This window comes from Podarcis vaucheri (genome assembly GCF_965113315.1).
Source record: "Podarcis vaucheri genome assembly, chromosome: 4".
Classification (NCBI taxonomy): domain Eukaryota; kingdom Metazoa; phylum Chordata; class Lepidosauria; order Squamata; family Lacertidae; genus Podarcis; species Podarcis vaucheri.
The window spans coordinates 82,968,736-82,994,841 of record NC_138762.1 but is presented as its reverse complement, the minus strand read 5'-3'; the positions used below and the strand labels follow the sequence as shown (position 1 = coordinate 82,994,841).

Below are 26,106 nucleotides of genomic sequence, written 5' to 3'. Positions count from 1 at the left end.
GACTAAAAAAAACACCCCAAAATGCTATCTGCCTCATCCTTCCAGTAGGAGGCTCCACCCCTATTAGGAATGTCCCCTAGCAACATCTGGCAAAATTCTAATATCCTGTTCACTTAATGTCACTACATATTGAAAAGCTCTGGCAGCCAAATGACAGACGTAAGACAGATACTGTTGCTGCACAAAACACAAAACTAAAATGCAAGGTGGAGTTTGCTTGTTTATTTTAAATTCAGTCTGTAAAGGTCCCTTTAGAAACGAACAGATACAAACACAAGTTAAGCACACAGTTTGCTTTTAGTTCAACACTTTCTTCATCCATCAATTTTACCCAAAATCACAAAAGTAATATTACAAAGCTTTCGCAGTGCACGTTTACATATTCTGCATATACATCTATTCACTCTTCAAACAATGCATTTCCATTGAATTTTGCTTAAAAAACAACAACACAGCCCCTACATCAGGCTGCAAATATATAACATTTTAAAGCAATGTGTTTTTCCTCTTAAAAAAAGAAAAATATATTCATGTTATACAAGTAACAAAACATGAAGCTGAAATATATTGACCAGACAACATTTCAACGAGTAACAGTTGTTTTTTTTTATAATTCACATACATAGTAAAAAGGTGCCATCATGCCATTCTGTGAGCTATGGTAAAATAGCATGCATATCTGCAGCAAAGCAAAAGGAAAAAGTGCCCCGTTTCTGCTTTCAGTTGTATACTAGGAATCAGTTTTGTGAACTTTATAATACAAAAAGCGAACCATTTTTTTTTAAAAAGCAGCAACCCAAATATAACTATGAAACAAAACGTATCAAGAACTATACAACCACTACTTGCTGCATTTATAAGTAGTTCATTTATTAACTTATTAAAAGAAAAGCCACTCCTTTTGAGAAGCGAGGCAACAGACTGCGTCAAATGCTATTACTGTCACCACCCACTCCTTGCATAGTCATAGCTGGCACTGATATTGCTTACCATAGTCTCAACAGATATATCTTAGAGAATTTGTACTTTCCTAATATCAAAAATGAGATTCTTGCCACAAAGTTTAGTTTTAAAAGAGCTTAATTAAAGAGAAAAACAAAAGTTCTAAAGTACAGTGTTTATAAGCGTAGGAAAAAAAGTACAAAACTAGAACTCGTCATAAAAAAGACCAAACATTCCATTGAAAAAGCACCTATTTGTGTAACTAATGGATTCTGTGCATGCAAAACTAGAAGCGTAAGGCTATCAAGTGTCAAATTCTCTTAAACGTGTAAAAACTGTTACTTGCTGCATCCTTCAGATTATACTGCCCCCCCCAAATGCAAATTACATTGCTTAGTAGTATTTTTCCAACATATGTTCCGACACCCACAAAATGTGGTATTGACAACTTTAGGAACCGTGATAGAGATACATTGTACCCAAGACAGTATTATCATATTTCTGTGCAACTTTAACAGAATTGGAATGTTCAACAACGCTGTTAAGTTCAGGAATACTTTCGGCAGTGTCCCCGAAACCATGGTAATGTCCGTAGTGCAATGTATCTCCGAGATCATCCACCCATGATGGCCTGCTTGAAACAAGGCTACTTGGGCTTCCATTCAGATGCAAAGAGCCACACATTTCAGAAGAGCCGTTTACAACCTTCTCTGGTTCCTCAACACTATTGCTCACATTGACTGTATGTTTATTAGCAGAGGCCAGTGCATTAGGTGCTATCAGTGTTAGGCATTCTTCGTGCCTGGCACTCATTCCATTGAGCTGAGCTGGGGAAGTGAAGTCCAAATGTCCATTGACGATATGTCCATTTGTCAATGCATTCAATATGGAGTTACTGCAATTCATATCTGCGTCAAGAAATAGACCCGTCACCACAAGTTGACTTGATCAAAATAAAAGCTCTCTTCCATTTTATTGCAGTTTTATTAAAATATTTCCAAATTAAGGTCAAAACAAACCCAGTGCAGCCTCATGCTTTAGGCAATTATAGTTTACTAATACACCTTAGAAACAGAGGTGTCTGGTAAAACATTTTATAAACAAAATTTCTGTACAAGGTGTAATTAAAATTTACTTAATGCTGCTCCAGCTAAACTAAGCTCAAAATGTTAATCTGTTAAGATCACAATCCTGCACATGCACTTCCTTGAAGACAATGGAATTTATTTTTAAGTTAAGATGCATAGGAGTTGTATGTAAGTACATTTCTAACAGTTATGAAAGGGATCATACAAAACTGCAAGCAATATTTTGGACAATCGGAGAAAGAATAGGTTAGATGTACTTCTTAACTAGAATATAAAACTCCCTACTATGAAATACAAACTAAATGTGTGAGTAGTCTGGAATTTCAAAGCATTAAAGGTTAAGCCAATATTAATTAACTCTGCCTTATTAAATTTCAGGTGAGCACACAGTAAAGCAGGCATATCAAAAGCCTTATGCAAATGCAAGAATGATTATGCAACATGTCTTAAGAGCAAAACTTATTTTATATCAATTTTATATTTAATATTAGATACAGAATAAATCTATGTTCTTCCTTAGAGTGGAATTTCAAGTCGGTACAACCCTGCTGCAAAAATGCCATGAATGGCCACAGCAAAATGTAGAGAGATCTAGTGTTTTTAAAATTTTTCGCAACAAGCCAATGGTCTCTTTTCTCATTACATGTTAGTGCAAAATAATAGTTTTCTGTAAACATTATCTCATTAGTTATATTTCTTTTTTAAAGAGAAGGTTTATATGTAATGGGACTAGAAGCAGTAGGACATAAAAATATCAATTTGGCAAAAATAAATTAAATCACCAAGATAAAATATTCTCTTACATGTAAAAAAAAGGCATTTCTGTGTTTGACAAGTCAGTATTTTACATGGATTCTAGGGATGATCTTTGGGCACATGCAGAAGTTCATGAAAAAAATGAAGGTGTTTTTGCCTTATAACTCAATTTCAGCCCTGTTTTGGCAAAATGCCATATTCTAGCAATATTATCCCCCCCCACAAAAAAAAAATCATTCAGTGTATTAGAAAAAGGGAAGCATTATTTGGCATACCAGTATTTTATATCAGTATCTTTAAAAGAGGGCAGCATCTGTTAGCAGAATGGAGGAAGAATTTTTTGTGATTCCCCAGTTCTCTACAGCAGATGTGGGGGGACTTTATTAGATACCATGCAAAATCGTTGGGCACTATCCAGTTGTGACTGTCAGCTAGCAGAAATGCTCATACAATGAACTTTCCCTTCTTCTCCTTCCCCTGCAGCCATCCAAATTTGCTTTAGAGAGTTGGGGGACACTCAAACAGATTGTGGGATGGGGAGGACAGCAAGGGGAAATCTGTTCCAGCAACAATGCGCATCATCCATTAATTCAAATATAATGGAAACAACTCAAGTTGTTACGTAAGTTACTTAACAGCCTTAACTCAACAAAAACCGCCTCATTAAAGTTTGCGTAAGATTCACGTAGGCGTGTTTCTAATGACAATATAAACACGTTGAATTTACTGGGACAACACAATGTGAGAAGTTACAATTAATTTTCTATTTAAAAAGCAGTATCAAGGGTCATTAGATTCTGCCCCCTTCCATTTTATACAGAATGACTATAACCCAATCCACTTTATGTTCCTATGCACCAGAGATGAGAAATATTTTCTCCAGAACGAATGTGCACATTAACAGATGCAAAAGTGCATCAATAAGTCATTTAAAATATAGAACTACCAACAGTCTGAAGTTTTAACAGATCTGGGCTGATCCAGATTGTTGTGTGGAGCATAAAAAACATACTCTAAGAGAATAGTGTGCGCAATCATCTCCATTCATCTCAGTGGAAGCTGAAGCAGCTCTGCACATTGTATATGCTCTTTGCATGCATTTGGCAGCTTTCTCCACTGAAGTGACTGAGGAAGCCCTTAGGAGAAGAGATGTGTTTTCATGCATTTCCAGCAGCCCTTGAAATGGGAAGAGTGACTAATGACTGGGCTTCAACAAAACGAGTATGAATAGGATTTTCTTCATGGGTTGCAAATAGTAACTTAAGCCCCAAAGCATCCATTAACTATCAATTTAGCTGAATACTAACAATAAAACCAAGACATAGATATCAGGTTGGATCCCTCAGTCCACTGTGGGAGCTTTAACAGCCCTCCCCCCAATGTTCCAAGGGACAGGGGACCCTGCTAAATGGGACAGGTTGTGGTATACCCCTCCAGGTAAAATCTGAAAACCAGATGGAGGCACTAGGTTTTGGGATTCCTCTCCCCTCTGCACCACATTCAGGAGGGCCCCTGACACTCAGCGGGGCACTTTAAGGGTACTGTCATGAGCAAGACTCATTAGACATGCTTGCCCCTGGACCCATCCCGTTGCTTTAACGCACTCAGGCTACCTTCAAAGCAAAACTGGTAGCATTCGCCAAGCTAAATTTACAATCCTATACACTGATCAGATGATTATTAAGGCAGTGCAATCAGCTTTACCTTTTTTAATTGCAATAAATAATTGCTGCATTAATCAAATGCTGAATATTCTTCCAAGAAGCAAGTAGGATCACCTCTGATCAAGGCACAAGGCGTGCAGGTCTCTAGACAGGAACAACCACAAGATCATCTATCTGGATCTGTCGTCAACATCTTCCCTCATATCTTACATTTTCTACAAAACTGATAATCTTGCTATTTTAAAATGTCTTATAAAGGTTATTTTAGCAACGCAAATAAGTTTTAAGACTTTGGGACATGTGCGGTAAGATTAAGTTAGAGATAATATGCATACTGATTCTTGCAACGACAAGGAGTCTGCATTGCAGAAACTGTGTATATTTCAATCTCTTTGGGTCCAATAGAACCACTCTTCTGCATGGTATCTTCAACCATTTGAATGCTGTTGTGGTTAACAGGAAACTGTCCACTCCCACCTGATATAACAGGAAATTCTCTATCAACATGCATATTGTCAGCATCATCTTCAGTTCCTCCATTTATCACAGATATCAGACCACCAAAACTTTGACCTGTTTAGGAAAGAATGATTTAAACTGGTGAATATTTCTTATTTAACTACAGTAACATTTTATAGGTGGAATTTAATGCTAGGCCTACTCAGACCAGCCCCTTCAAAAGTAACAAACACCCCATGGACTTCAGTAAGTCTACTGGACGAAATCATATCTTTAACAACTGTAAAGGTAAAGGGTAAAAGGACCCCTGACCATTAGGTTCAGTCATGGCCAACTCTGGGGTTGCGGCACTCATCTCGCTTTATTGGCCGAGGGAGCCGGCGTACAGCTTCCAGGTCATGGGGCCAGCATGACTAAGCCACTTCTGGTGAACCAGAGCAGCGCACGGAAACGCCGTTTACCTTCCCGCCGGAGCAGTACCTATTTATCTACTTGCACTTTGACGTGCTTTCAAACTGCTAGGTTGGCAGGAGCAGGGACCGAGCAACGGGAGCTCACCCCGTCACAGGGATTCGAACCGCCAACCTTCTGATCGGCAAGTCCTAGGCTCTGTGGTTTAACCCACAGCACCACCCACGCCCTTTAACAACTGTAGTTAGCATATTTAAGATAACTCACAGGGAAAAGTAAATTGGACAGGAACATTTTGAGAGTTTCATTGGCATGGTTGAAAATAGTTCTAAGTTCATACAAGTTTCTTTACACAACAGTGGACCACATGGCACAGGATGTAGTCTACATTCTGTACAGCAACTGCATCACAGGGCACGCACAACATCTGGTTTTATGTTTTTAAGAGAGGAGAAAAGGTTGCGGGAAAATAAGACTTCTTCTGTAGACAGAGATTTGGGTTGTGTCTGTTGCTGCAACACTGGGGTTTCACTGGTAAAAGGGACTTGTTTCCTCTCCTTCCCCTATATGCTGACCCGCCCCCATCTGCTTGAGGGTTCCCCAACTAGATTTGAGGGCAAATGGGGGGCAGGGCTGGAGGAAACAAGAAAGTTCCATTGTGCAAACAGAAATCTCTTGTGTACCTCCAAACTTTTTTTAGCCAAGAACATTTCTCGGAGTAGTTGAAAGGGAACGGAGTTGGGGGGGGGGCAAACCCTTCGGTACATGGACATATTGCGAGCTTCAGAAGTCTCCTGAATGATCTCTGTGCAGGTGCTAAACCCACATGTGTGAGTGCACAGAGACCACAAAGAACCACCATGGTTTTCCATTAGGAATGAATTGGGCCTCTGCATTCAAACTACTTTCAAGCAAAAGTGACAGAAACCCAATGCCTCACCTTCAGTCCTAGCTTTCTTCATTCCAACACTGTTCATATCTTCAAAGGATCGTTTTCGACTTATGCCTCTACCGAGGAGACTGGGGCTAGTATTCTGATGGGCCCCGTTTAAAGTGCCATTGCTATAGAAATGGTTCAGCGGGCAGTTCTGGAGGTTCAAGAGCAACTGAGCACATTCCTGGAAGCCCTGGGTTTGTGCAAGATCTGCTGCTGTCTGGCCACTGGCATTTCTCAAGCTGCACAATACAAATATATTGAATTATACCCCATAATAAACATAACCTGGTGGTTGCTGCTGATTCTACTAAGGTGATGAAAATTTTGCAAATTCCCATTAAGGGTTTTAAATTATCAAATGTTATATTATGTAACTAATCCCTTAGCACATATCTGTATTCTAAACAAAGTTTGGGAAGCAGTACAATTAAGTATCATGTGACACAAAAAGTAAAAGCTTCCTATTTAAATGTCTGAAAAGGCTAAAATTTCTTGCCTATGGTCTGAAGTATCTGAGCTCTTACACAAACTTCAGACTCTTAATTCAACTCGTCTTATACTAATTTATTTGATAAAATGAATTATCTGAACAAAATACTCGAGAAAACTGTTATAGTTGTCCATGGCATTCTAGAATCTAACACCACAAAAATACATCGCCGTTCTTCCTAATCATAAAAACTAGGTATGCACGTGCAATAAATTCTTTACATATATATCCACATATAGTGCTTTATTTTGCTATTGTGTTTTTTATTAAGCTCACCGCTTATTTCAAAATTTGTGACATCATAAGTAGTAATAAACTATTCACTATTTTAGCCCATGATCATGGGTACAGAAAAGATTTATTAGTCTCTGAACTTCTAAAACTGAAAGATGGTAAGACAGATGCAGTTTAAGTTGAGAAATTCATGATTTGCCTTGACAATAAAAAATATTGACATAGTTTCTGTCTCTCTCTCACATACTCTAAAGGACAATAAAGTAGTAATGAACAAAATAGCACAAAAGAATAGCAAGGAAATATTCCCTAGGAAGTCCAGGAAGAGCCAAATACTTGTAATGATGCATGAGCTTCTTTTTTAGCTATGTAGCTAATGATCTGTGAATAGGTAGATGGACCAATGAAGGAAGATTTCAGTGAAAGAATGTAGTTTATTTGCTAGATGAAGTTAATTAATTCAGTATATAGCATGTATTTCGACAATGAACCATCTAGTGTGTGACTGAACAAAAAAAAAAGTTTTTTAACAAATGGGGCAAGCTATCTGAACATAGATGAGGGTTGGCATAGGGTTCAATAGAATCCACTTTCCTCACTCCACTTGCTCTCTCCAGTCCTGAGTTCCAACGGGACTGCTTGGGCAGACCTCCCCTCAAAGGACTTGGCAGCTCAACTCCTTCCTAGGCCTGAAAGTTACTTGGGCCGCTGGGAGAAGGAAAGAGGGCTCAGAATCCCAATCATTTATTACACACAAAACTGTGAATGGAGGGGCAGTGTTGGATTATTGTCATCACATTATGGATAACCTGGAGGCAGCAAACTGCCAAAATGGCAACAAGACATAGCCAATATAGGTCCAGGAATGTGTGATTCCACAGCAGAACAAGATACCCCATTTGCCATGGGTCTGACTTTCTACTTCAGTCCCCAAGCCTCCATGCCTCTTTTAAAGCTGTATTGAAAGCTCCAAATATGAAGCAAATAAATGGTGGGAAGATAGAATCGATAAGTGGAAACTCATAGTTTTTAAGAGTGAAGATTATTAAGAATATTAAATCTCAAGGATTCAACCTTAGGGAATTTCCCTGAAAAAAAAGAACAAGAGTAGTGTACAATTTTGTGAAGGACATTTTATAAAGCAAAATGTCACCCATTCAGAGTGGCAAATAAAAGCTAACCCAGGGCCCAGACTAACACATGCTAAAGCTTGGAATAACAGGAGCAAGGGAAAAAGAAGAGAAGAAATTGCGTAGCTTTTTCAGAAGAAAGCTGTTCTAGTTTTCTATTCACCAAAGCCACTAAATTTAAAGGGGAGGTATGTGTGAGATCTAATTAAGACTTTCTCAAAGCTACCTTTTCTTATAAACACCTAGAGACTTTCATGTTTTCTGTTAAGGAAGTAATATCTGATGAAAGCAATAAGCTTAAAAGTAGTATCTGGGAATTCTGAGAAAGGCAGTTGCAAGGATCAGCAAGAGGATCTTCAAAAACAGAATGGCACAGAAGTTTATTTGCCCCAATCCCAAGAATTAAGGCAGCTTTTATTATTTCAATCCTACCCAAGAAAATATGAGTATGAACATAAGGAAATACTGCATGTTAAAAGAGTGATTGATTTGATCTATAATCTTGGCCCTCTAACAAAGAAGCAAATGCACTCACAGTGTATTGTGAACTTGATCACTTGGTATACAGATTAACCTGCTAGTGCAAAAAATCTAGATCATTAACTTGTAGCAGGCCTTGAGACCTACTGAAATACATAACTTTGCGTTACGAAAAAAAGGCCAAAGTCAAAAGAGTCTTCCTGTTCATTTTTGAAAAATGGTCCTGCAAAATGATTCCCTTTTTGCTATCATTCTCATTCAATCCTATGATACACCTGGTTGGCTTCCCTCAATATGGTTTTTTACGTGAAACGAATCATAACTGGTAGTAACACATAACGCTGGAACTAATTTGAGCTTTAAACCAGAAAGGAAAAGATACTTAAGCAAGAGCACAAAGGTTTTATTCATCAATAATAATTCGTGAAATAGAATCAAAGTCAGAAAAAACAGAAATCAAGCCCTATTGAAATGTTGCACCTAGATGGCCCTTCTACCCCTCATGAAATAGTGCAAGCCTGCGAAGACAATATACAAAGATCAACATGTGAGATTGCAAGCGAGCACAGAAGTTAGACTTGTCCTGCTGATATTAACTTCTGTTGCTGCTGTTGCAATAAGAGATGGTTATATGCTTTTAAACAAAACAAAACAAAACCAGACCTATAATCTTGGATGGTGGGAATAGAAGCTCTCTAATCTAGGATGGCATAGGACATATTCAAGAGTTTACCGAGATAAAAACAGGAATACTAAAGTTCAGAGGTGGGGGGGGGGGGGCAAGAACTGTGTCCTTCCAAATGCAAAAGGTCAGTTTGAACAAAATTAGTAATCCAAATGCTTTTGTCGTGAGGTATCTGAATGTACATATAATTATACATGATTAAACTTCATCTGAGTTAAATTCTTTATCTTCTGACCTTTAACAGTGATGTACATGTATACCTTTGTTTGTAGTACTAAGGGTAACATTCATAGTAGATTTCTCCCCCTTTGTCTCATCCATTTTCCTCTTGGGCAATGTGCTGCTTCCAGAATCTTCATTACTACTGATTAGTCTTGACAAGGAGTCTTCTCATCTGTGGATCTCACTCTTCTTGTTTTGAGTTTCCATTTAGCTATGTCACCATGACATCCATTCTAGGGCCATGATTCATTTGAGACTGTTGTAATATTATAAACCAACTATTAAAGGATGGCAGTGATGCAGCATACAATCTTTAAGTATAAATATATTGCAATCTTGCCATTAAGATTCATGGGCATATCAGACTCCAATTGATCAGTCATCAAGTAGATATTCCTTCACTACAATAGGAATTTCAACCTAATCCTAAATGCAAAGTTAACTTTCACTGCAGGAATCTCAAGTGCCAGGAGATTGCTCTCTGTCAGATATATATATATATATATATAACTACTGCTTGTTTTCAATAATGTGACCTAAGGAAAAGGGTAGCCCATCCTATACATGTGGTCAGATAATCAATTTTTCAAGATAATTCCAATAGGATGAACTGATTTAACGGGGGGAAATACAGAGAGCAAACACTTAAGAGCATCAACCTAATTTTTTTTAATCACCTTGCTAATTACAACCATTGAGGCATGATTCAAATTTCCAAAAAGTATCCCTAGGAGGTTTATAAACATACAAATGTGTCTACTGAGTTAATTTTCTGAGTTGACAAAAGGAAACTTGCCCCTATTCTTCTCTTCCTTGCAATTTTGCATCTGACTTACTGGGTGGAAGGGAGGGAAAGGCGAATTGAATACCACTTGCATCCTGAATGTATCATCCACTTATAATGTCACATACTTTGAACAAAACATAGGCCTACTTAAAACTCTTAAGAAAGGGGGGGGGGGTTAAAAAGGTTTTTTAAATTTAAAAAACCCCTGAACTGGGGTGATTGCCACTTTATCTGTAGCTTAAAATGTTTCGTCACTAATGCCATGAGACAATCTTAAGAAAATAAAACCTCAATTCTTAATGTAATATGCCCATTGAAAAATAATCAAACTTAATATATTGTTAGTTTACATTTTTTTTTATAAAACTGTAATTAGGGTAAGCAAAAGCATGCAAATCTATATATGCTATATCTGAATTCCTAGATTAGCATTAAAACCAATCACCGCAACAAATACCTCAACAGTATGCCTTGTGTGCAGAAAGGAAGCGATACTGAACATTCAATGCCACAACTGTAAGGTTTTCGGAGAAGCACCTGTGGCAGTTTCAGCAGTTTCTATATGGAATGCTCCCCCTTTCTAGGATTACTTGAAAAAATCAAGTCAATTCGAATTACGTAGCTGTAAAACATTGACATGTGTAGTTTTTATAGTTTCAGAATCTTCTCTTTGATTTAAAAAAAAACGGGCAATGGTGCATAAAACAGGAAACTTACATAATAAGGGATCACATATTTGCAGGCAACATTAAGATTAAAAGTTATATTAACATACATAAAGTGCAGTAGCACATAATTATTATTAAGCCATCATCATGTGACCACCTTAACAATGAGACAGAGCGCCTGACTCAAGCACGGACTCTCAAGCACGGATTTTCATCCTGAAGCCCATTGTAATTCTGTCAGTTCTCTGAAATGTAAACATGATATGTACTAGAAACAAATTGTCAATTCATGGCTTCCGTTACTTTAAATTTTGGTAAATTGCATGTAAAGAGAATTACCAACTATGCCTACACGAAAAAAGTAGCTAATACATGGGATTAAAGAATAAAACTCTTGCTACAGCACTGCAGAAGTGAACAAGTTTTTTTTTCCATAGGCTCCTCAGACCCCAGCCTAAGACCATTAAAGCATTAAATAAATAATAAGATAAAGAAGCTAAATTGAAAGTTTTAACCCTTTGGCATCCAAAAAATAGAAAGTACAACAGAATGATCTTGAAACTGTGGCGAACAAATAACAAGAGACCAATTGCGGAAAACTTCACTTAAAGAGTTACTGCAGAAATGTACTGCAAACATACATAATTATGGTGCCATGTTTTCATTTCACATTAAATAACTTATCTATATTTTTTCAGCATGAGGATTATTATATTTCTTCTTTGCTTCTGTACTTTGCTTTACAAAGATCTTCAAGTTCTGATATCGAATACGCAGATATGGCTAACTGCTCACCACTATGTTCTCCCTGCTTCCTTCTTGTAACATATCTTAGTCTAAGAGCCTTCAGAAGTTTCCTTCACTGTTGCCATAAAGCTGAAATAAGACTGCAGACAGAATTTTAAACTGTGTTTTCTTAAGAAAGGCATTTCCCCCCTCAGTCAGAAACGGAGCACAAAGCTGGGTAAAGTAACATTGACTAGTCCTAATAAATGTATTTCCCTCCAATTCCAATATTCCTGAACTTGTTCTCTCCAAAGTTGTACATGCAGCGTTTTTAACTACTCCTGTACAAAAGGGGAAAGAGATTCCTAATTCTTTTCGTCTGCCACTCTCCTAGAATATAACTGAAATCACGGAGCTGACAAGAATTGACATGCTCAGGTTCCCCACAAAATAAAAAAGATGGGCTTTTGGCCCACTAGTATGTTACCCTGAATCAGCTATAATTTACTATTTTTGTAAGCTTGCACTTTCTGTGTAACCTAAGTGCTTAGGATTGAAGAATAAACAAAAAAACCCCAACAACTACAAGGTTCCCCTTTCTTGTGGGATTTTACAAGTACTTACAGTACTTCAATATGATGAAGAAACATCCAAGGAGTGTATTAAATGATACAAATCAATAGTTTTTTCAGGTGGCAATATCAAACATAGCCAAAACACAAGCACTGTTAAATCTTGACAAAGTGACTACAGAAACAAGAAGTCTTCTTGTACATTATGTAAAGCAAGATGCTGTTCAATTCAGTCCCCTTAATTAGGAATTATTTTGAAGCATTCTGGATTTGTAAAATGTCATTTACAAATAGACTGAAAGGAAAATACAGAAGATGACCCTGAATGCTGCATTTACTCTTTATAAAAGCTACTGTGCATTTTGGATCCAAGAGCTATCCTTCTCTTACCAGATAGCAAGCTTTAAATAACCAAAGTTAGGTAAAGGTAAAGATACCCCTGACTGTTAGGTCCAGTCGCGGACGACTCTGGGGTTGCGGGGCTCATCTCACTTTACTGGCCAAGGGAGCCGGCGTACAGTTTCCGGGTCATGTGGTCAGCATGACTAAGACGCTTCTGGCGAACCAGAGCAGCACACGGAAACGCCGTTTGCCTTCCTGCTAGAGCGGTATCTATTTATCTACCTGCACTTTTTGGCATGCTTTCGAACTGCTAGGTTGGCAGGAGCTGGGACCGAGCAACGGGAGCTCACCCCATCGCGGGGATTTGAACTGCCAACCTTCTGATCGGCAAGCCCTACACTCTGTAGTAGCTAAAATGCAATTTCTAAAAAAACCTAGTATCCAGGCAAAAATTTAACAGGTTGCCTTTTACAGTGCGCTGGAATGTGTACGTTGAATAAATATTAATAAGACACTGCCTTTCTGAATTAAATGTGGTCTATGGAACTGGATGTTAAGTAACAACACTGCTCATGTCTACTTTTACAAACCAAACAAGAGGAAAAATTACAAACATTTCTCATCTTCCTACCAAAATATATTACAACCTGCAGGTATAGTGTATTCATGCTTTGCATGTAGAGACAGAAGACAATCTTGAGACTTCATAAAATCATTTGTAAAGTGAAGATATAATTGGGAAAATAAAGAATGGCTTGGATTCCACGGGAGCCCCATGAAATAGATATTGTGAATGCTTACAGAACCAACCTCTGGTAAGCAGAATGATGGAAACTGGCTGCATATGCTTCTCTTCCCTACAAACCAATACAAAAGCTGATACATTGAGGAAGAGAATCGAGATCATGGATTCTATGGGTGAACACAGAAGAATGGTGGGATGCACCAGCTAGGGAACCCCCAAGTGAAGAAGGCTCAAGCTCAGGGATTGGTGGTGGGAGGATGATGAGTGGTCAGAGGGAGAAGACTGGGAGGTGGTGGTGTCAGAAGCTGAAAAGCTAACAGGGTTCAGTGAACAGGGAAAGTTTGTTGCAGAGAGAAGTTCAGAATCAGAAGCAGGAGAGGAGGGAAGCCAAGAGCCAGAGATGAGTTGGGCTGGTGAAGAAGCCAGAGTGCCTCTCCCTCCTGCTGTGAAAGCCCTTCCCTCAATCTCCCAAGACCAGGAATGGTATGGAGGAGGAGGAGAAAAGACAGGTGCACCCGGAGAATCTCAGATTGCTTGGGATGGACCTGGTAGCGGAGCCTTAGGCAGTTTGGGAAGGTGGGGACACAACTGCTTCACCTACTGAGAAGAGCTGCTGTGCTCATTAGGCATGGCTCCTCTGTTTCTGGCTTATTCTTGACAGCTGATGTAATTTAAGTCCTGCCACATCCATCAAAAAGGGGAAACATCACCTTTGTTCTAATTACTTTGCTAACACTAAGCACACTGTTCAGTTTATAAATGTAGATTAAAAGATTGGGGACCCTGAATCTATTTATGGTCCTAAATCTTCACTTGTAATGGAACAAATAGTGCACATTTCTGCCTTCTATTTAATAGAAATGAAACTTGTTAGTCAGCTTCATAGCAAAAGAACTTAACGAGCCAGCAGTATTTTGCAGACCACAATGATTCCTATTTGGTCTTGGACTCAATCTTGTGGTTGGCAAAGCCCACTCCAGCTAGTTGTGAACACATCAACTTTTCAATGAAAGATACTACATTCATGACTCTAGAATTCTGTGTAGAAAGAAATCTTAAATCTAATTTGTATTGTTACAATTACGTAGCTGCAGGTTTTATATTTAGATGCAAGCTGGTTGCTTTCCATGAGTATGGGTGGTGCTTTGGCATTAGGTAGAAATTGTGGGTTGGGGTACTCTCCCCTTGGATTCCTGTTCTGCGAGACCCCTTTGGATTCTCCTGTGAGACTATGGGAACCTGTTGCCATATATATATGCACACAGGTTAGGGTGTTTCTTCTTCCTCCCTGGGATACCCAAGAGTTGAACCAATTTAACCTATCTCATCTCTACCATCTTTGTGCTAAAACCTAAAAGCTGTTAACAAAGCGCTGTTCACAAAGGAAAACCTGTGATTCCAAAAGTCCTTCGTCAGAAATTTATAATGCAGCTCAACTGAACTGTTGCAGCTCTGAAATAGTCTACATAGATGAAGCAATCCTTCGATCACCTTGAAGTACTTGAAGATGTGGTGAACAGAAGATATATTGTAGTTATAATTAAAAGAATTTATACACCGTCTTTCATTTCTAGAAGAAATACAAGATGTAAGAACCTTGACAGAAACTGCAGGAAAGTGATGAGAGATCTTCTCCTGTTTAATGCTACATACACTCAGTTACCTACAGACACATACTTCAGCTATGTTATAAAAATGTAGATTTAAAATATATATTTTTATTGACTTTCACTGATGTTACACCAGAAAGGCAAAAGAAAACATGGCACCAAAATTGTACATGCGCTGGTACAAGATTAAATATGTAAAATGCACAAATATTTGTCATTATGCAGTTGTCAAATCAAGTCACTTTATGTATCCACATTAAAAGTTACACCTCAAACCTTTTATTTATATGAGGGCATTAGGACCACCTGCGTCCCTTCTTCTTGTGTCCATGAACACTGAACCAAAGTTAAAGGAGCAACCATGTTTATATCTGTTGGGTATACAGTGCACAGAATATGCTCCAGCTAAAATGAGAAGGTAAAATCCAACAAAACACATCAAAATATTTTCCACTGGGGTACATTTAACATTGCTGTCTATTAAATATACACAACTCAAGGGATCCAACTTCAGCATTAGGGAAAGCAACACTTTCTTATTTTAATCCCCTTATTTCAGAATTGCTAGGTGTTTTTTATTATTTTTTTAAATAGGGATTGATTAAAAGTTTCAGGCTAAGAGCCTTCCATTCCCAATTAAACTGGCAAAAATGTTATTAGTAAAACATAAAAATGCTAAAGCAAGCAAAATAGTCATGCTTTAAAACAGTATTTCAATTATGAAATGTCACTGTAACGTGATTTAACATTACAAGATTTCTCACCATGAAAAAGAGAATGAAGCCTTGGATGTGTGTTCATTTCAGGCCTAAGGGTGGATGTGCATTACTGTATTCTATTTTTAATCCACGTTTCCAAAATGACAGATTTATATATCTGCCTATGCAAACAAAGTTATATGAAGATACTAGAAATGCCTTTTGTCCAATCTTTTTTTAAAATGTCAATATTTTAGGTATGGTTAAAACTAAGCTCCATAGAAAACCAAGGTCAAATTCAGTGGATGGATTCTACTGATATATCATAATACAATTTACACATTGCAAAAGCTATTTTGAATAGCATTACTGAATATTTGTGATCAGAACAAAGTTAGGCAAGAAGTATGGAGTGTGTTATTTTTTAAAACTCACTTATTATCTTGTGCAACATGACCACCTTTTAAACTTCTGTTTTCAAAGCGGATACCTATATTGCCAATTACCTTGCAGTAACTAATGAGAAGATCTTTATTTTCAACATCTAGATCTGAAAACTAGAACTGAGAACTGAAACCCTTATATCGTTCTAGTAGTGCTCATGAGTTTTTTCAACCACCCGCCTATGTATAGCTCCTTATATGCCCAACACGAATCTTGCTTACGTAATGCCTGGCATGTTTATGATACTATACAAATGGTTTGCATTACTACTGCCACAACAAAAGCAAATTGAAATGTTCGCAGGTAGATCAGTAAATTTATTATTATGACAGTAGGCATCAAATTAATGTTTGATTTAAAAAATGGCTGCTTTGCATATTTGGAAGTTTTAGTACTTTCAGATATCACATTATTGAAACAATTTAATTCCATATATTCCCATGCTTGCCAAACACAAAGCTGGTTGTTACCAAACACCATTGTTCTAAAGAACTGCTCCCTGAGATGAGCAGGTGTGTACATATATAACCCAGCATGTAGGAAACTCAAGGTGCTTTGTACTAAGGGGTCACCAATGATCAAAACCCAGACAGAATGAACGTATATTCTGTGACAAAAGGGGATAGAAAATTGGAGCCTGGAATGATTTTTAAAAATTAATCTACTGAGTAACCTTACAGTAATTGAGTCTCATGTCTTATCTGTTGAGGTTCTTTTAGACCCCCAAGGATTTATCGTGTTCTAAAACTAAAACAGCACAGAAAGGAAGAAGGGTAACTAAGCTTGTGTTAGAAAATCTACTTTTTAAATAAATCATTTGGTAAGAACAGACACTTTGCTCATACTCAAAAGTTACTTGCATGTTGCCATTTATCACAAATCACTGATGATTTGATAACTGGGGACCGAGTGTTGAAATTCCTGCATTGCAGAGGGTTGGACTAGATGACCCTTGGGGTCCCTTCCACCTCTACAATTCTATGATTCTATGGAGTCAAGATTGTGGGCCTAATGGAGAAACCAACAAAGGAAAAAGCCAGAGAAAAACTAAATGTATTAAGTTGGCATGAACAATGAGTGCTAGTAAGTGCTCTGCTTGCTATGTAATGTCTGAAAGTACAGCAAATATAAATATTTAACAGCAACTATATTCTGAAACACAGTCCTTACAAAATACAGTAATGTTACTTTATATAGGTCTTATTTTATTTTCCCCAAGCATTACTTCAAACAACTTATCTTGCACAGTAAGTTCTATATCTTCCTGCTATCTCCATTTTTTTATTGTCAGGTTTTCTATTTAAGATAAATTTTTGTCCTCCATTTGAGATGTGGCTCTATTTAGGCATCCGCATTTGAAAACTTCAGTAGAATATTTCATGTTTTAAAAAGGGTATAGACCGGGGGGGGGGGGGGCGGAGAGAGAAAACTTACCAAGTTTCAGGTAAGACCAAAGATTTTGGACAGGTCTAAAGATTTTATTAGAATAATTCAATGGAAGACCTATGAGATATATACACTTTTTGAGCAAGACCATTATGTTGAATAACTTATAAAATGTGTAAGAGGATTTAAGGTATCTCTCTATTGAGTTTCAGTATTAGCCGATTTAATAAATGGAAACCAAAGGGTTAAACAAGCACCAAACTCTTATTGTACTAAAAGGAAAGTTTATACTTCAGATTAAGATACAAAGTACTATTTAAATACTAAAACTAGCTGTAAGAGAAAAAGCTAACATCATTTATATTATAAGCCATACAGCTTATACTCAACAGTTCTAGTGAACAGTGCATCCAATTTGTCCATGCGGTATGTTGCCATTGTTTGTGAGATTTTCTGAATGTTTTGAAGAACACAGTACCTTTAAAGAAAAAGTTAAAAGTGCAAGAACAGAACTTACTATGAAACACTACCAATCCTACTAATGTGCATACCTAAAATTCTATTCTAACAAATAACTAATTGGTCTGTCATATTTTAAATATAGCTACAGGCTCTTAATAGCTTATTCTACAAAGTGCAATTAATAGTGTTAACTTAAAAATGCACTCTTTCATGGATGACAGACATTGATTTCACTTTTGGCTGCAATGCTATGCACACTTGCATGGGAGTAAAAGGCCACTGAATACAGTGGAACTTACTTCTGAGTAAATGTGTATAGGATTGCATGGTAAAATGTGTAAAGTTACAAGACATGTTAAAGGTACAATACTTAGCATAATTCAACATGTCTAATTGAAATCATCTCCATTAGTTAGTTGCCTGTTGTTCTGCGTTTCTCAGTTAATACCTGAGTTTACTGCTCTATGTTAGTTAACTAGACACACAACTACTCAAAATATCTCCAAACCTTACTTACTCTATTTGAGCTCCGTGAGCCACAAGGGCACTTATGGACTCCATACTACCAGACCGGGCTGCTTTGTGAATAGGAGTTTCACCACCATAATCCTGGGGGGAAATATATAGCAGATTAATACAAAATATGTATAGGTTAAGCTAAGAATTCTTGGACTGAAGACAAAAAATGGGTAATGACAGATTAGCAAAGCGACTTGGACTGACTATAGGACAGATGTGCAAATATTTGACCAGAGGCAGGTAAAATATGAGTCATGTAGACCTCCAAAGATTATTAGCTACATATCATCAACCCCCAGCTGATACGGCCTATGATGACTATTTTTTTAATACCTGAAAAGCAGTATATATATTTAAACAATACGTAAATAAAACTACTGCTTCAAAGAGCTCCAGGTGTCTTGAAGCATCAACTTCCTACCACTTATTTTGGACAAGCTAAAATTTCCACCTCTCTCTGTCTTGACAGCACCACAGTTTGCATGTCAAATGAAGAGGATAAAAGACACTTTAATTCACTGGGGTCACCTGTACCTCAAAAGTGAGGCAGCTGGAGCACCTCCAAGCTACAAACCTGATCCTTTAGAGCAGTGATGGTCAAACTTGGCCCTCCAGCTGTTTTGGGACGACAATTCCCATCATCCCTGACCACTAGTCCTGTTAGCTAGGGATGATGGGAGTTGTAGTCCCCAAACAGCTAGAGGGCAAAGTTTGGCCATCACTGCTTTAGAGGAAGTGAAACCCCATCCAAAACAAGTTGAAGATCATGAGAATATTGCCCATTCACAATATCTTTATTTTGTCTAGACTGAGTCTCTATTTTAGCCCTCATCCAATCCATAACCATGGACTGTAGTAGTTTACAACACCACTGTGTCACATGGATATGATGTAAAAGGATGTGTATAGCTTGGTGTCATCTGCAGATTGATGACACCTCAGCCCATGCCAGATAACATGTCCTAACCATTTGATGCCGGTATTGAATGGCACGGGAGATGACAACCATGGGCTGGTGCAGTAATGATCCTCAGCATCACCTTCTGAAATAGGTCATTCAAGCAGGAGCAAATCCACAGAGACAGCTTATCCAGGATACTGAAATACCTCTCTTAAGGATATAAGGATATATTCAAACAACGTGAGTCACAAACTTGAAAAATCTTATGAGTGTACAGTAGTTTGACAATTACAGCCTAAGATTAGAGGGGGGAAACCCAAATCAATACCTGTTTGTTTATGTTGGCTCCTGATTGAATTAACCAGATGAGGCACTGAGGATGTCCTCCGAAAGCAGCAATATGGGCTGGTGTTTGGGCATGACGGGTTGTACAGGCATTAACAGTAGCTCCCGCTCTCACTAACTGCATTAAACAGTCCAGCTTTAGAAAGAAACAAAGAACAGAAAAAGCACATGTTTAATTATACACATCACTGCATTAACCTGGTGTCATATAAACAGCTCATTGTCTTAACCTCATATCACATAAACAGTTAAAAGAATCTGTGGCCAATTCCTGTTCACCATAAAGCTTCTCAGATATAAAAATAAGCCATGGTTTTTCATTACAAGAACATAACATAAAATATATACCCTAAGTTGCTATAAGTTTGCATGTGAAATCAGACTATTTTACGTATTTATGAAATTTACAGAGGAATTTTATACATGTTTACTCAAAAGCAATATTACTCCCAGGAAAGAGTTGAAAAGGTTGCCACCAAGGAGGGACTCAGTAAAAACAGTAGCCACAGAATACTCATTTCCAAACTAGATAAAAGGTCACCAAAAGAAGGCAATATTTGAATGAGCATTTTTTAAAGCCAAAAGAATGCAAATATATATGTAGGCAGATATATATGAAAGGAAATGAGAAATTACCAAATATTGTTTTTGTGTTTGATTATGGTGTGCATGTTAGTTTTAATGCTGTTGAAATTCCCCTAGGGCCAGGGGTGGGAAGCTAGATCTGGCTGGTAGGACAGAACCTTATTCCTCATACCCCTTGTGGGCCAAACTTAACAGGGTTGGGGTTTTTTTGGGAGGGGGGGAACGACATCTGTCAATCATTGAACAGCACATCATCAGGTGATGGCAGCACTTCAAAGAGTTGAGCAGAGCTATCTGGAGCTGACTTCTGCAGAAAAATTGAACTTGAACTGAGCACCTACCAACTGGCAGTGCTCAGTTCCAGCTCCACTTGGCTGTACTACTGAATTCATCATGTGGAAGTTAGCAGTGCTGCAGATTCCAGGAAGCTAGAAGTGAGCATCTGCCAGCTGGTATGTGCTTAGGTGAGAGACTCAGTAGCACAGCTGATTCCAGCTGGGTTGCTCTCACTGCCAATAAGCTGGCTACACTTTGGCAAGGGAGGCTTGCTGTCACTGCCAATCAGGAACACACTTTAAGTCTCCCAGTTGTGCACTGGGAGCCACATCTGCACCTACCCCTCATCCAACATCACATATAACATCAGGTGTGTTCTAGGGTAATAAAAGACATTCTAAACAATAATTTGAGCCTGCCAATTCTTCAAAGTACATCAATTCCGTTTCTACCATTTCCCACGCTTCATAGGTTGGTCTTGTCTGCTTTGTTAGTGCCATCTTTGCTTTTTTCCCCACACTGCAGAAACTGAAGCAATGCAAAAAGAGCCAAACACGAACCATTATGGACAGACATTTGATTTCTCCTTTTAATCAAGAGTAATTTGATTGCCATTATACTTAAGGTACTTTCTAAATGAAGTGTATATATAGTGTATATACACTAATGTATATATAGTGTATATACACTAATATATATCGAACCTGCCCTTCATCATACTGGATTCCAGGGCATGTTGATTTCTAACTAATGCTATCAGAGCCTGGTGTGTGTGATCCACTACAACTCCACAAACCTTTTATAGGACTGTATGCTCTTTCGAAAAGGGTGGGCAGAAACATGGGGGGGGGGGGTTGCTTTGTACATAAGCAACCAAGACCAGTTATTCGATGATTAAATACATAAAACTTTTCAGAAAAAGGAGACCAATGGTTATTGGACAGGTTCATAGTTTCATTTAAAATGTACATTTAAAAAACCTGCACATGTGCAGCAGATAAAAGTTTTAATAACTACAGCTTATGAGCAAATTGCAAAGACTTCTAGCCTCTGGTACAAAATATAGTTAATACATTTAGAAGTAGAATCTGCAACAGAATGCTACTGCATATTATAACCTTCTGAAAGCCTGCAGCTGACACAGCAATTGGGCCTGCATTGGGCTCAATGCTATAATGCAGGGGTCAGCAAACTTTTTCCGCAGGAGGCCGAACCACTGTCCCTCAGACCTTGTGGGAGGCCGGACTATATTTTGGAAAAAAACAACAACCCGACCCAACCCTCCCTTCTCCACAGCACTGGACGAGCCCCACTGGCTGCTTACCTGTGCCTTGCGAGCGGCAGGGGCTGGGGGTGGCGGAGGGATGATGAGCAGTGAAAAAGGGCTGGCTCTGTAGAGGGGCTGCTTAAAATGGCGCTCAGCCATCTGCAGCTCAACAAAGCCCAGCCCCCTTCCTTCTCTAGGCAGGGCGGGGAGAAGCCAGGTGGATGGAGGGAGGAGGCACCACTGCGGTGTGTATGAGGGGGTGGGAATGGCGCAGCCTGAATGATCAGAATCCCCACGTCCGCAATTCCCACGCCGTCCGCAGGCCAGATCCAGAAGGTAATTGGGCTGGATCTGGCCCCTGGGCCTTAGTTTGCTGACCCATGCCATAATGTGATCGTAGTGGGGGCTGACTTCAGATCCAGCAGATCCCCCTGTAGGGCTCAACCCCCCCCCATGGTCCATTGTCAGTCTTTTTGTAGGCTGTCTAAACATTACACTGGTGGCACTTTTACCTGCCTTTGTGTTCTGCAGGCAGAAATGGGAACTCCATGCCACTAGAATGATGGAAGTGTCACTTCACAGGCAGAGGCCAGAAGGCCTGGCTGAGGGACTCCTCTACCCAATCCAACCCATCCCTGCCTGGTGCAGAAGGGGTTTCAGTTGCACTGTTATTATAATAAGCCCTATTAAAATCTATTTTTATCCACCCTACTTTGGGGGAAAGTAATTTAGTAAACACATACTTTGCTTCGGTATGCAAACTGATAATTGTTGCCAGTTAGTGCTGTTAACATGTTTCCAAATAAGATCACAAAGAAATGTCTTACACAGGGAGTAATTAGGCTAAAAGCACGACATACTGTTTATTTCCTCTTATTTATTTATTTATTTATTTATTTGCTACTACTTCATATACCATCCTTTTCCGAGGATGATAGGGCAGTTTACAATACAAAAACACAAAAGTATGTTACATAGCAACAAACAAAAACGCGCTCTCCCCCCCCCACATTGAAAGAACATACATACATTAATTCAACAAAGGCCTAGGAGAAGACAAATGTTTTTGCCTGGCGCCTAATAATATCCTAGGGTTTCATCTTCTTGGCAAACACTAGAAGATGACAAAATGAGAGATGAGGAAAAAGAAACATTACAAGAGTGGGAGAAAGGAAACAGAAGCTGCAATAATTTAGGAGCAGAAACTTGGCATGCTGTGTCAGTTTATAAAGTTGTTTGTACTTGCTTACACTCACAAAGGAATTTTATTTTTAACGATTGACTATTCTTCGGGTTGCATCCAACTAAATTCTACTAAGAGTAGTAGGCCCACAGAAAATAGTTATATGTTTTGATAGGGCTCTACAGAAAAATGTATCAGAACCATAGAAAATGCTGATACCGCTAAGAAAACCAGTGTACATGAAAGAATCCTGATTACGTTAATCTTCATCCACTATCAGAGGATCATTTCGCAGTAAGATTTATTGTTGCCAAACATAGGCAGAGTCAGAACACTCCCTTTCTTTTAGGACTGAACTTTGATGCCATAACAAATACATCAGTGTCAGAGCAAACTGCGTAGGTGTTCAAGAACTTGAACATCACAAACAGGTGGCTGACAGAGTTTTTAATAACAAGTGGCAAACCAAAGTGGAAAGGTGAGATTAGGTTTTTACAATGAACTCAAGAGCACCTCTAACCAATCCCATGGGTAGCACAAAGGATGACTACTGGAAAACAGGCAGAAGTGGAATCTAGCAGTGGGTGTAGTTCTGTTCTCTCTAAGTTAAGAGAGGAAGGAGGTCAACTGTGATTCAGAATTCGGGTAGCCAGACGTAGACAACGGCAACACTCCTTTAATAGTTGTGTAGAACTTGCTGAGATCTCTTCCACACAATTATCCCAAGACTCTTCTGAATTTGATTCAACAGGGGAGGATTTTGTAATCCAACATTTGATGGAAAGGGGCAGAATATGGAAAGAAGGTTGCCACTATAGCTCTGTTGTACTAGGGCAAACACCACAGCTCTGCATAGCAACCAAAGACCATGCACAAATAAATACTGGACAAGTATGACATATAGGTGGGGAACCACTGCAGCCCTTCAGATGATGCTGGATTCCAACTTCCATCAGCTTCAGCCAGCAAGGCTAAGGGTTAGAAATGGTGGGAACTGTAGTACAGCAGCATCAAGGGAAGACTGGCAACAATAAAAGCGGGAAGTTGTGTATAATAATCAAAGAACCACAAATACTTTTATGTGTTCCTGGCTTGCTTACATTATCGGGTTCAAGAAGGGAGGAAAGTGGCTGAAGCAACCAAATGTGAGCGTTCACTAACCATCCTGAACAGGAATACTCCCGATCCATAGCAGGTTCTTACTAGTAACTTACAACGCTAATGGGAACGCCTGCTTCACCCAGGGGGAAAAAATACACCTCCGTCCCCTTGACAGCAAGATATGTAGCAATGGGCTTAAGAGTGTTGTTCTTAGGCGTTCCCTTAGGTACAGAGTTCATGCCTTACTACATCTCTCTGTGCTTCCTATTCTCTTTCAAAATGTGGGGGTTTGGGGGGGTTATTGGGTTGTTGTTTTTATTTTGATTATATGTACTGTATGTTGTGGTTTTATATTTTAATTTTGTTCTGTGAACCGCCCACCTCCGGGTATAGGGCGGTATATACATTCAATAAATAAATAATGATAAGTATTCGAAGCCACAGCTGAGACGCCTGCACAGCGGGGGGGGGGAGGGGTTGGACTAGATGACCGTGTTGGGGGGGGGTTTCTCTTCCAACTCCACGATCCGACGATCCCCACGTAAGGTTAAAAATATAAGGCTCGAGAGCCGCAGATTCGCAAAGCGCCGGCTGAGGCGAAAGGCCGGGTAGAAACGCTTCACACTCCCGAGGCTGCCGCCTACGAGGTCGCTCAGAGAGCGCCTAAGAACAGGCTAATGCTGCTCGCCTCCGGGATTTGCTAATTCATCGCTCTCGGCTCGTTATTATTTAAATATATAAAAGGGGGGGGGGGCCCACACAGGCCGGCTAACGGCGCCGCCTCGCCTGCGCGCTGACAGACCGCGAGCAAGTGCCGCGCGCCACTCCCCCCTTCCCAAGGCACCTTCTTATCCCTCTCCAATACCACCCCGAGAGGAAGTTAACGGCGTGGGAGGGTTTTTGGTTTTAATTTTTTAAATTATTATTCTTATTCTAACAAAGACACGAGCGCGCGCGGAATGGCGGCAACCGCGAGCAAGGCGCGAACAAGGCGGGAGAAGCGCTCTAAGATGGCGCCGGCGCGCGCCCACCGGCCGTTGCTCCTCGCCAGTAGCTCGAGGCGTACAACCTCCAGACGGCCTGGCGCCGCCTGAGGAAACGGTCCCCCTGCCTTTGGTCTCTCTCCCCCCCCCCCGCCATACCTTTCCGAAATGCGCGGCCCAGTGGATGGGCGTCCACCCGTAGAAGGAGTCCTCGGCTGCCAGGTTCTCTCGGGGCGCGCTCTGCAAAAGGGAGCACAAAGCCGGCAGGTCCCCGTCGCGGCAAGCGCGGTGCAGGGGGAAGCGCAGGGTCAGCAGCTCCTCGCTGGAGAAACCCGCCTCCGGGCCGGATCCCAGCGACATGGCGGCGGCGGCGGCGGTGCTCGAGCTACGGGAGAACCGAAGGCGCCCGGCAAAAGAAGGCGGGTGGTGGCGAGGTAGAAGCCGCCGTGCAAACAGCCCCGCCGACTGCCGCCGCTGCTGTGTGGAAGCCGCGAACACAAAGGAAGCAAGGCGGGCCTGAAGGGGCTCCGCCCCCTACGAGAGGCGGGCGCTTTGGCCAGGCCCCGACGGCGCGGCGCTAGTGGGCCTTCTGCGCGCTGAGGTAAAGAAGGCTCGAGCGGCGTCAGGAAAAGCGCTGTTAATATCAGCCACCTCGGTTCTGAGTCCGATTCATCTAATTCGCTCCTTCCATCCCCTCCCCCTGTCGTCCTCCATTTGAGTTTACCAGAGGGGAACCACCGTTGAGTTTAGCTGGGCTCACTTCTGAGTGATTATTATTATTATTATTTTATTTTACTATTTATACATCTTGCTGGGTTTTCCTAAACACCATTGGGGATTAACTAAGTTGCTACTGGAAGGAATTTTTAAAGTGCTACTGGAAGGAATTTTTTTATTTTGACTATGGCAGACCAACACGGCTACCTATCTGTAACTGGAACCATTGGGGATTGTACTCTTAAAATGAACCTCTCCATTCTGAAGGAAATCAGCCCTGAGCGCTCACTG

At 39.8% G+C, this 26,106-nt stretch overlaps 1 protein-coding gene across 1 annotated transcript; it reads right to left on the bottom strand.

Annotated features, from left to right (window-relative positions):
- Positions 1-202: 202 nt before the first annotated feature.
- Positions 203-25,615, bottom strand: ANKRD10 (ankyrin repeat domain 10). Its single transcript, XM_082221241.1, has 6 exons — positions 25,258-25,615; positions 19,687-19,839; positions 18,456-18,547; positions 6,261-6,496; positions 4,928-5,023; positions 203-1,850 (listed from the first exon to the last, which is right to left on the bottom strand). Exons 1-6 carry the CDS (start codon positions 25,456-25,458, stop codon positions 1,393-1,395), a joined length of 1,236 nt encoding a protein of 411 aa, XP_082077367.1. The 5' UTR covers positions 25,459-25,615; the 3' UTR covers positions 203-1,392.
- Between the last annotated feature and the right edge of the window lie 491 nt (positions 25,616-26,106).